This window comes from Ostrinia nubilalis, chromosome 17, assembly GCF_963855985.1.
Source record: "Ostrinia nubilalis chromosome 17, ilOstNubi1.1, whole genome shotgun sequence".
NCBI classification, from domain to species: Eukaryota; Metazoa; Arthropoda; class Insecta; order Lepidoptera; family Crambidae; genus Ostrinia; species Ostrinia nubilalis.
This window is the reverse complement of record NC_087104.1, coordinates 15,229,623-15,241,780: the sequence shown is the minus strand read 5'-3', so window position 1 is coordinate 15,241,780 and position 12,158 is coordinate 15,229,623. Positions and strand designations below refer to the sequence as shown.

Below are 12,158 nucleotides of genomic sequence, written 5' to 3'. Positions count from 1 at the left end.
GGGACCATTCTGAAAATGGGTTAGGTTCTGAAAAGAACCTAACTTTATGAAACCCAACTCAACCCACGTTAGGTTCCTGAAAACCCACGTCTGAAATTCCTGAAAATTACACGTTAGGTTCCTGGGACCATTCTGAAAATGGGTTAGGTTCTGAAAAGAACCTAACTTTATGAAACCCAACTCAACCCACGTTAGGTTCCTGAAAACCCACGTCTGAAATTCCTGAAAATTACACGTTAGGTTCCTGGGACCATTCTGAAAATGGGTTAGGTTCTGAAAAGAACCTAACTTTATGAAACCCAACTCAACCCACGTTAGGTTCCTGAAAACCCACGTCTGAAATTCCTGAAAATTACACGTTAGGTTCCTGGGACCATTCTGAAAATGGGTTAGGTTCTGAAAAGAACCTAACTTTATGAAACCCAACTCAACCCACGTTAGGTTCCTGAAAACCCACGTCTGAAATTCCTGAAAATTACACGTTAGGTTCCTGGGACCATTCTGAAAATGGGTTAGGTTCTGAAAAGAACCTAACTTTATGAAACCCAACTCAACCCACGTTAGGTTCCTGAAAACCCACGTCTGAAATTCCTGAAAATTACACGTTAGGTTCCTGGGACCATTCTGAAAATGGGTTAGGTTCTGAAAAGAACCTAACTTTATGAAACCCAACTCAACCCACGTTAGGTTCCTGAAAACCCACGTCTGAAATTCCTGAAAATTACACGTTAGGTTCCTGGGACCATTCTGAAAATGGGTTAGGTTCTGAAAAGAACCTAACTTTATGAAACCCAACTCAACCCACGTTAGGTTCCTGAAAACCCACGTCTGAAATTCCTGAAAATTACACGTTAGGTTCCTGGGACCATTCTGAAAATGGGTTAGGTTCTGAAAAGAACCTAACTTTATGAAACCCAACTCAACCCACGTTAGGTTCCTGAAAACCCACGTCTGAAATTCCTGAAAATTACACGTTAGGTTCCTGGGACCATTCTGAAAATGGGTTAGGTTCTGAAAAGAACCTAACTTTATGAAACCCAACTCAACCCACGTTAGGTTCCTGAAAACCCACGTCTGAAATTCCTGAAAATTACACGTTAGGTTCCTGGGACCATTCTGAAAATGGGTTAGGTTCTGAAAAGAACCTAACTTTATGAAACCCAACTCAACCCACGTTAGGTTCCTGAAAACCCACGTCTGAAATTCCTGAAAATTACACGTTAGGTTCCTGGGACCATTCTGAAAATGGGTTAGGTTCTGAAAAGAACCTAACTTTATGAAACCCAACTCAACCCACGTTAGGTTCCTGAAAACCCACGTCTGAAATTCCTGAAAATTACACGTTAGGTTCCTGGGACCATTCTGAAAATGGGTTAGGTTCTGAAAAGAACCTAACTTTATGAAACCCAACTCAACCCACGTTAGGTTCCTGAAAACCCACGTCTGAAATTCCTGAAAATTACACGTTAGGTTCCTGGGACCATTCTGAAAATGGGTTAGGTTCTGAAAAGAACCTAACTTTATGAAACCCAACTCAACCCACGTTAGGTTCCTGAAAACCCACGTCTGAAATTCCTGAAAATTACACGTTAGGTTCCTGGGACCATTCTGAAAATGGGTTAGGTTCTGAAAAGAACCTAACTTTATGAAACCCAACTCAACCCACGTTAGGTTCCTGAAAACCCACGTCTGAAATTCCTGAAAATTACACGTTAGGTTCCTGGGACCATTCTGAAAATGGGTTAGGTTCTGAAAAGAACCTAACTTTATGAAACCCAACTCAACCCACGTTAGGTTCCTGAAAACCCACGTCTGAAATTCCTGAAAATTACACGTTAGGTTCCTGGGACCATTCTGAAAATGGGTTAGGTTCTGAAAAGAACCTAACTTTATGAAACCCAACTCAACCCACGTTAGGTTCCTGAAAACCCACGTCTGAAATTCCTGAAAATTACACGTTAGGTTCCTGGGACCATTCTGAAAATGGGTTAGGTTCTGAAAAGAACCTAACTTTATGAAACCCAACTCAACCCACGTTAGGTTCCTGAAAACCCACGTCTGAAATTCCTGAAAATTACACGTTAGGTTCCTGGGACCATTCTGAAAATGGGTTAGGTTCTGAAAAGAACCTAACTTTATGAAACCCAACTCAACCCACGTTAGGTTCCTGAAAACCCACGTCTGAAATTCCTGAAAATTACACGTTAGGTTCCTGGGACCATTCTGAAAATGGGTTAGGTTCTGAAAAGAACCTAACTTTATGAAACCCAACTCAACCCACGTTAGGTTCCTGAAAACCCACGTCTGAAATTCCTGAAAATTACACGTTAGGTTCCTGGGACCATTCTGAAAATGGGTTAGGTTCTGAAAAGAACCTAACTTTATGAAACCCAACTCAACCCACGTTAGGTTCCTGAAAACCCACGTCTGAAATTCCTGAAAATTACACGTTAGGTTCCTGGGACCATTCTGAAAATGGGTTAGGTTCTGAAAAGAACCTAACTTTATGAAACCCAACTCAACCCACGTTAGGTTCCTGAAAACCCACGTCTGAAATTCCTGAAAATTACACGTTAGGTTCCTGGGACCATTCTGAAAATGGGTTAGGTTCTGAAAAGAACCTAACCCAAGCGCGAGTGCGTGCGGAGCACGCGCGAGCGTTTGGGCGACAGGGTGATTTCTAGCTAGCCAGTCCGCGCCCCGCCCCGCCCCGCACCCGCACCCGCAGGTGCGCGCGCAGGCGGTTCTCGTTTGTCACTGGTCCGGTATAATATCCTTCAAAGCATGTTATATTGTTTGAGTTTATTTATTGAAATTGTGTCTCAATATGGTTAAATTCGATATTCCAAACTAACAAAATGTATATTTTATTGTAAATAAAACAAGTTGGTTTAAAGTTTAAATTTTTAAGTATTTTTTAAAGAATTGTTTGTTATTATTTTACTTTTCTATAAAATTCTAAAAAATATTTATTTAAACAAATACATACAGTAACATTATTAAAATAATAACAGATCCTAACAATATTATCAATACGAATGTCTAAATAAATGCTAACATGTTTTTTTTTCTATCACGTGAAAACGACTGAACTGATTTTGATGCAACTTTTCAATATTATTGTTTTTACATCAGAATAACATTTAAGTTATTTATTATTTATAATGATTATTTGAGAAAATTATTTAAATACGCTGGTAATATTCACTATAGGCCGTGGTAATTTTATGATTCATAAAAGATATAAAGAAAGGGAAGATTGCTGCATTCTACAACTACAAACAAAAACAGCGCACTCACCCGTTTTGCAATCCACCGGCAACAGCAGTTTCAGGGGCTTGAACCGCAGTTCCCAAATCTTGACTGACCTCGAAGATGGAATAATAATAATATGATGAAGGACATTTTTATTATAAAGCGCACTTCACAAAATACACTCCACAAATATTTCAGTTCTCAGCGTTGGCTGAACAGTTCAGGCCTAATACAGTACCTACAGTAGCGTGGAATTCTACGAGAGAAGATTCCAGAAGAGGCCGTGACTATCGGAGCAGCGCGACGCGCGGCGTCCGGAGTGAGCCACGTCAGTTCGTAGACTATTACTATTAAGTAGACGCAGCGAATAATAGCGGGGTAAAATTATTTAGACAGAAGCGGGTAGGTAAGAAAAAAGGAAAAATACAAATGCCCACATTTGGCATGATATAAACTTCATAATATAGATTATAATTTTTTAAACCAACTGATTAATTTTTAAGCCGGGTAGTTTTTTAAAAGAAATATCATATTTTGTTGGTCTCTCGCGCTGTGTACCGATCATCGTGGTTAAACTGGTTTTGTTTGAAACACCGTGAAAAGGCGAAGTTATTCGTAGTGATGGGGTAAGTGCCAGTAAGTATCGATATAAGATAAATCTTTTATTTTGTTTAGTTACTTTTTGTTTTGTATTTGTCTTGATTGAAAATAAACAGATACCTACTGGATAATAAACAACGTTTTTGGTGATATTTATAATAGTACCTACTAATAGGCACATTTGACAAGCACTTTAGGAGTAGGTTGCATTTTATACTCGTTGCGCACGAATAAAACACGCTAATTAATTCGAATTGTTTTGTATTTTATTTGTGGAAGTCATGAGGGACAGGAGTCATTAACAAGAAACACAAGCGCGCTCGTCGACCGTGCCACGTCTCAGATTCTTACGTTTTATTTTATTATTGCTTTAGGGTACGAATACAAAAATCAAATTATACCACTGATCAATATTAATTAAAATAAGAGGCAGCTTGTAGTCAGCTGTAGTTAAGTACAGTTCGCGAGGCGTAAGCTGAGCTGGGACACAGGCGGCGGGCGCGCAACCTCGACATAAAGAAGTTATTATTTACACAACATACGATCGATGACAATGGTTTGTGATTCCTTAATGTAAAACCTTTATAATTATTTATAAATGTTTCAATAGATTTGTCGATAATTAACTCACGAATATTTACACAAACGTTATAACGTCTCTCCACCAGACCCCGTTTCGTTACAGTAAGAATACGTATGTACAGACAATTTACATCCATGCAAATTACAGGCAATGGACTGAAGATTTAAATTTTGTGTAATTTTATAACAGTAACGAGAAAATAAACTTTAAACAATTTAGAGGTAGCAATAATGCGTTATTTTGTTATCATCAAGGTAAATAAAAATGTCTTTTCAGTAAATTCGATGTGTTGCGTTATTTACTTGAAAATGTAATTGAAATTTCTGGTAAATAAATAATAAACTGATCAAATAACTATTTCAAACAACCGCTTATTCTTGAGCACGATCATGGTGTGTGTTCAGTAAACAATCACTAGCATCGCCACTAAGCGTCCGTTTTCGTCGCAGCTGTGTCCACGCTCAGAGCCCTAGCGGCGGGAGCGCGGAGGCACCGCGAGCGTGCATTCGCGCGGCAGCAGCGAGCACGAGCGCGGCGGCGAGCGGCAGCGCGGTGGCCAGCGCCCGCTCCCCGCTCGTGTTGCGGCTCAGCGTGGCTGCCATTTTGTCACCTGTTGGCACACATCATCTATTAGATGTTGTTACTGTCTTTTAAATCAGATTCAGAGTTCAGAGCGGGAAGTGGCGGTAAGAAGAAGCGCGATACTGACTGCCCTCGGAGACGTAGACGTAGATGTGCGCGGGCTCGGTGTTGGCGGCGCAGCAGGTGTAGTTCCCGGAGTGGCGCGGCGCGGCGGCGCGGATGGCCAGCGTGGACTGCGTCTTGGGCCCCGGCTCCGTCACCACGGTCACGCCGCGCGCCGCGTCGTAGTTGATCATGCGCGAGTTGTGGTACCAGAACACGTACTGCGGCGGCACCGGGCTCTGCGGGGAACATCGCCTTCGTCAGTGGTAGCACTAGGGCACCATTAGCGCACAGTCTGTAGGCCAATGTCCCATATGTCATGTAGTGCTTTGCGAATCATGATGGGCCACACGCCAAATTAACTGTTAAGAATCATAGTAAACAACCCATTATAGGTAGCTGACAACACTCATGCTACGATCATCATCATCATCATCATCATGTCAGCCATAGGACGTCCACTGCTGAACATAGGCCTCCCCTAATGCTTTCCACGTTGATCGATTGGTAGCGACCTGCGTCCAGCGTTTCCCTGCTACCTTTACGATGTCGTCGGTCCACCTTGTGGACGTCACACGCTGCGCCTTCCGGTACGCGGCCTCCATTCCAGAACCTTGCTGCCCCATCGGCCGTCAGTTCTGCGTACTATGTGCCCTGCCCATTGCCACTTCAGCTTGCTAATCCGTCGGGCTATGTCAGCGATTCAGAAATGAGGAAATCCGTAAACGAACTAAATCGTTTACGGATTTCCTCATTTTTGATTCGATCAATACGCTGAACTGATGATCACCTTTTCGATGATGCAGACGAGGTTGATGGTGGAGCCGGCGTCCACGTGGTGCTCGTCGGCGCCCAGGATGAAGGCCTCGGGCACGGCGATGTGCAAGTGCACGAGGCGCGACAGCGTGCCCGACGCCGTGGACACCTGAAAACACAACAACACGCTACGTCAGACATTGTTAGCCCAATTCACTCTACTCATGACGTATTATTCTTTTGGCCATATTCAAAATGATTTCAATGTAAAACAGTAATATAATATCGTAATCATTAAGCAGTTACCTGACATTCATAGGTGCCGTTGTCGCGCTTCTGCACGTACTTGATCTGCAGGATCCAGTCGTCGGAGCCCTCGCTGTGCAGCACCTGGAAGCGCTCGTCGTTGGTGTACATGAGCACGCCCGAGCTGATGATGTGCCAGTCCCGCCTCCGCACCCACGACACCTGGAAACGGAAACATAAGGAAAATCTGTGAAATTCCGATAGTAGGTAGTTTATTTATACATTTGTTTATTTGCGAGGCACAGCTATAGATAACAAACTAAATAACAATAGATTTGACACAAAATAGATTTGCATGGCAAACTAAGTACCTATGTGACATGTAAATCAATAAAATCATGCATGAAGGCTTTTTATTTATACGCGCCCTCCGGGATTTTTTGTGTATGAAATTAAAATAGGTGTTACTCCTACGTTACAAGTCGAGCAAGAGACAAGCGTGGTGAGATATTGCGGTTAAAATTCCTGAAGGAGTCGAAATCTGAAGAAACATTCCTGGTCATGAATTGAAATCATTAGTGGCATAAAAACATTCTTTTAATTCCCCACGTTAAAAATATTCTTTTAATTCCCCACGTTACTTAAATTTATTCAAAAACATAGTTAAAAATCCCAATTCTTGCGCGTTCAACCACAATGTTTCAATGAAGTAGAATGGACACGTACCCCCCGCTCGCCGAGGTTGCGCACGGGGCAGTGCAGGAAGGCCACGGCGCCGAGCTGCGCCAGCACGTCCTCCTGCGTGTTGTTGATGCTGGGCTCGCGCAGCAGGCGCAGCGCGTCCAGCGAGCCGTACCACAGCTCGCGCCACGCCGGCACCTCCGCCATCTCCGGCAGCTCCGCCAGGTCCAGCGGGTGCACGTCTGCGTCCCAACACATTACTTTTACAACTTGCACATCATCGTCATCACTATACGAGTGCCTAAAAAGTGTAAGGTAGGCTATTACATGCAACGCATTAATGGTATAACGAAGTCATACTTAGTCCGTGGTCGTGCCGTGGTTATCTACCTGATAATGACCTTCCGAATAGAATCATTGTAATGTTTGTAGTAATATTTAATTATTATTAATATTATACACGCTTAATTTATCAAATCAAAATAAATCTATTTAAATATCTATTAAAGCATGGTTCCATAGGTAAACTACCTAGCTACTCACGATAAAGTTCGAATCACAGTTACTACTTAAACTACTACGTAGCACACGAGAAGAGAAAAATATCGAAAGAGGTTTAGAAAAATAGTTAATTAAATACGCGAGCACAATTAATTACGATATCTTATACCTACATAAATTATATTAAACTGCTCCTACGCAGCTGGTCGAGCAATAAACCAGTGTGATGTGATATTGCAGATAAATTCTTGAAGGCGCTGAAGTCCGAATATGGTTTATTTAATCATCATTTTCAGCTTGATATTTAGACTAATGTAGGATTAAAATCCTCTCTAATTTATAAGAAGGAACCCATCATGGACTGGCCCTAAGTTACCAGGCTCTTCACGCACTGGCCAGACGGCTTGTGGCGGTTTGATTTTCGTCTTTCACTACATCCAAGGGATGAATCAAAGTATTCAACTCAGCCGGAGTCACATGCTCATTTCACATTGCCATTTAGTAAATTACATTAGGATAGTTTGACTCGCCTATAACACCTGTGTCAGTGGGCACCGGGCCCTCCACCTCGATGACGGAGCGTGGCGCGCGGCCGGCGCGATGGTCGGCGCGGGGCTCGGCGCGATGGTCGGCGCGGGGCGCGGCGGCGAGCGCGGCGAGCAGCGCCACGGTGAGCGCGGGCGCCGCGCGCCTCATGCCGCCTACTGCCGCCGGCGGCGCCCGCGCCGAACTACGCTCCTGCAACCACAACATTATTTCATCATAAAACTAGCAAAGAAATCTCCTTGTTACAATCTGTTGCCGCATTACGCACCCGATTATTAAAATACCGATAATCGGGACCCCGAATTACCCTATTAGCGAAAGTACAATGCGGAAAATTGGCCAACACGTACATATTAGTGTAATATCTAGCTCTTCGTCTCAGTCATTTTTCCACATAGTGTACCTACTTGCGCAATACAATCTCAAAAGAACGTTATTCTGACTGAAAACGATTTTAATTGTAACATTATAGAATGACTGTAGCCCGAACCACTGTAAGCAGAACGAATTTTTGCCTGTCATAATTATTTTCAGCCTTGAACCACAGATTACCTAGTAGGTACCTAGTTACTAACCATCTTGAACATCTATTTTCCAATTTACAGAAACAAATTACTTTGTTCGAGCCTTGCAGACGCGATGGAATTTTATAATAATTAAACTCGGATTGCTCGGAAACTGCGTATTTTGTTGTATTCTTGAGACGTTACAATTTTGATGTAGTTCGATCGGAATCCAAAAGAGAAGTGAATTTATACAGTGGTTATCTAAATTAATTGACTGACAAAAGTTATGTGGAAATTACAATTAGAGTAGGGCCGCCGCAACGCAACATGCTTATAATGGTTTTGATTTTCACAGAGTGTAGGTAGGTACCTACTTACTCAAGTCAAGTAATTATTTGAACAATAATAAGACTAGTTGTAATTTCTAACTCGAAAAGATCTCGGCACTATCAGAGGTGTTTGTTAGCGCGTCAAGATGGAAGGGTTGGTGCGCGGCGGCGCGGGCGGATGAGGGGCGCGGGGCGGGGGGCGCGGGGCCGGTGATTGATCACCGCTCGCGCCGAGATTGATGTGTTTTTTACGAGCCCGTGCCAGTACAGTCAGGTGCGCAGTACGAAAACACTTTTTGACCTTACCCCGATGGAATAAGGATGGAAACTGTAATACATCACTGAGGCCGGGCCGCTCGCTGTTTTGTGGATTTCTCTAAAAGATGTCATAATTTTGAATGATCTGAAGAGCCCCTCTAACGTGCGTAGACATTTTTCATGTGTCAAATCACGGAAAGTTTATAGGCTTAGCCTAGAGTACTGATGCTAGTGAATTTTATCGTTACATCGAGGCTCGGTACTATCCGTTCGCGCTAAGTTTGCCGCTGGCGATATGACGTCACTCTAAGTGAAGCGTTATAACTATAACAAACTATATTTGAAATATTTTTTATTTATTATTATTTACAAAAATTTTGTATTTGGGTAAAATAAGACATATTAATCGCGGTTGGGGGAGGGACGTTCATTCCAAGGACCGGCAAACTTATGACAAAATTACAGGTTGAGCATGATTATCTTCTACTCAATGATGAATTTAATAATGAAAAGTTATAATAAAAGTGGAGGTAAGATACCCAGTTCTTCTGTGGTTGAGGTTCCGAGTGATGTAACCTTCGTCATGATTTCCACCAAGTGATATTCCCCGTAGAGAGCTTAATGCTGGTAATTCCCTTTTGAATTTTAACATCAAATTGAAATTCTGCTTTAACAAATATTAATTACGATTACATCCGAACAATTTTTTACCGACTGTACATTTGTTGATTATTTATGTAGTGCGGGTAGACTGAGATTTTTGTCGCGCCAGCCGGGGCGACGCGGCGCGTCCGTGCCGTACGTTCAGTCTTTTCCCGCGCGTTTACAATGCGCTCGCGCCACGTCGTGTCAATAACTTTCATCCTTTAATTATGTTCTTATAATAATTTCAAGTGCAGTGTTAAATAGTAATAAGTAGTATTTGTGGAGCGGAAAGAGTGTAGTGCAGTGTTGTGAAGCTGAAATACTCGTAGATCGAGGATAAGCCAGACATTCGTTCGTGATGCCAGGTATGTTTGCATGTTTTATTATCATTTTATGTAGGTATTCTACCATTATTATACCATTTTTACTTCTACAATCCCGATTGTATACTATGAAAGGATCGTATTTTAACGAAGCTAGTGGTACAAAGGTCATGTCAATTATCTGTAATGTATCTGCTATTGATTGATTGAAATAACGTAATGACCGTAATCAACGGTAATTATTAATTAATAGTTACTACGAGTACAGGCAATTTTAAACTGTAAAACAATTAATCATTTCGGAAAATCCGATTCAGATATTTTTCCTTTCTACACGTACGAGCAATACGTTATTGCATCTACTTTAGTTTGATGTCTTGAAATGAATAACGGATTTTAACATTTATGTTAATAATAATTAACCCTCCTTTTGGCGCAGTCGGGTAACAACAAACTTACCTACCTATTGATTTTTTTAAAATGCTATGTAAAGTAACACATAATATGAACACTAGCTTTCCGCCCGCGGCTTTGCCCGCGTGGAATTTGGTCTGTCACAGAAAAACTTTATCGCGCGCGTCCAAACCGGGATAAAAACTATTCTATGTCCTTTCCCGGGACTCAAACTATCTCTATGCCATTTCATCAAAATCGGTTCAGTGGTTTAGGCGTGAAAGTAAGACAGACAGACAGAGTTACTTACGCATTTATAATATTAGTATAGATTAAATTACAATAATTTAGTTTCCTTCTTGAATTAATGGGTCGTGTATGTAATATAATATTTTTATATTGCATAATTTTATAAAACTGATAATTTATTATAATAATGCATCAGATCGTGAGGCCTCAGAGTTCCCTTTTCGGATGAGATAAAAACTGCACATTTTATAATTATTATTTATTCAACCTCAACCAACGCCCCTGTTAGGAATAGTACCGGAGAATAAGAACTATTTCTTCATAAATAATATTGCGGTCGCAAACCGTGTCTCTCAATGATAATATACGTTTTCGGTCTTGAGGTAGGTAAATAAAAATTACATAAAGAAATTTTTGTACACACGTAGAAACAGAAAGTTAATAAAATTATGTCACTGTAAAAATCATTTTTTACTATCTAAAGGCACAAGAACTGTTAAAATTATATTGTAATAATTATGTGTAAACCACTTAGGTAACCATGATTATAATTATAATTTATAAGAAATTTGGGGAAAGGGAAGATCGAAACCTCGTAATATTAAGTCTACCCATATTCATTGTTTCACTTAGCTAATTTGTTTTACACGATTCATGTATCATAATACTCAATACTCAATACGTTTATTGCTTCCACAATAGTAATAAAGGTGTTACAATGTGATTAATAATTAATACCTACATAATATTTTTATTTAACGATGACCTTTTAACATTTGCCGCAACACAGTTGTATTACTAGCGCGGAGGGTAGTTGTCACTCTCATCTACCAATGCACTAAATTAATTTATAACCTACCTACCTACCTATTTATTATTCGTTTCATAAACGCCGAATCGATAGAATTAGAATTTTCTCACACCTTTACGCATAATAAGCGATCGAGGGCTGCTCATAAAACACCCTAACGCCAAAATATTTTATCTCAAACATTTCGTTGGGTGTAAGGTAATTTAAATAATCGCATCCCGAAAACGCCCGTGAACCATTTTTTTATCCATGTTCCGGGCTGCAGTGCCGCAATAAATTTCTAATCCCGGTTTTTCCGGGAACGAAAAATCGTAATCTTGTTGAATTCCGGTCGGTACTTGCAGGCTCTGCCGCGGCGCTCCCGGGCTTCAACTTTTGGAATAATTATAGTCGCGCACAAGAACCAACGCTTTTACTAAATTAGGCTTAATGTAGATAGAAATAACTGTGTTTATTTAGAATAGCAATCAAGCTACGGAGGCTACGAGAGAAACAGACGTTGAGGTTTACCATGTTCAAAATAAATAATTAACAGATAAGAAAATAAAAAATAAAAATAAATGACTATTACGAGTAATATTAAAGACTAACTTTTGCCCATGGCTTCGTCCGGGTGAAATTCAGTTTGTAATAGATCGTTATAATAATACTGTTGTTTCATCTAAATCCGTTCAGTACTTTTTGCGTGAAACAGAAAGTACTGAACGATTTTGATGAAACTTTTGAGTAACAAACATAAATCATCTTCACTTTTCGCATTTGTAATACTTAGTGGTAGGATTGGGAAACCTA

At 40.8% G+C, this 12,158-nt stretch overlaps 1 protein-coding gene across 1 annotated transcript; it reads right to left on the bottom strand.

Moving 5' to 3' along the window:
• Positions 1-4,899: 4,899 nt before the first annotated feature.
• Positions 4,900-7,063, bottom strand: LOC135080291 (zwei Ig domain protein zig-8-like). Its single transcript, XM_063974978.1, has 5 exons — positions 6,851-7,063; positions 6,185-6,346; positions 5,913-6,047; positions 5,148-5,361; positions 4,900-5,048 (listed from the first exon to the last, which is right to left on the bottom strand). The coding sequence occupies exons 1-5, from the start codon at positions 7,061-7,063 to the stop codon at positions 4,900-4,902; spliced, it is 873 nt and encodes a 290-aa protein (XP_063831048.1).
• Between the last annotated feature and the right edge of the window lie 5,095 nt (positions 7,064-12,158).

What these genes read in the sequence shown, in the direction of transcription:
- LOC135080291 (XM_063974978.1), bottom strand. Translation starts at nt 7,063, where the DNA reads ATGTGTTGGGACGCAGACGTGCACCCGCTGGACCTGGCGGAGCTGCCG. An exon ending in GCAACCTCGGCGAGCGGGGG is followed by an intron (nt 6,347 to 6,850) that starts GTACGTGTCCAT and finishes TTCCGTTTCCAG; the next exon opens with GTGTCGTGGGTGCGGAGGCG. An exon ending in CGTCTACGTCTCCGAGGGCA is followed by an intron (nt 5,049 to 5,147) that starts GTCAGTATCGCG and finishes GTGTGCCAACAG; the next exon opens with GTGACAAAATGGCAGCCACG.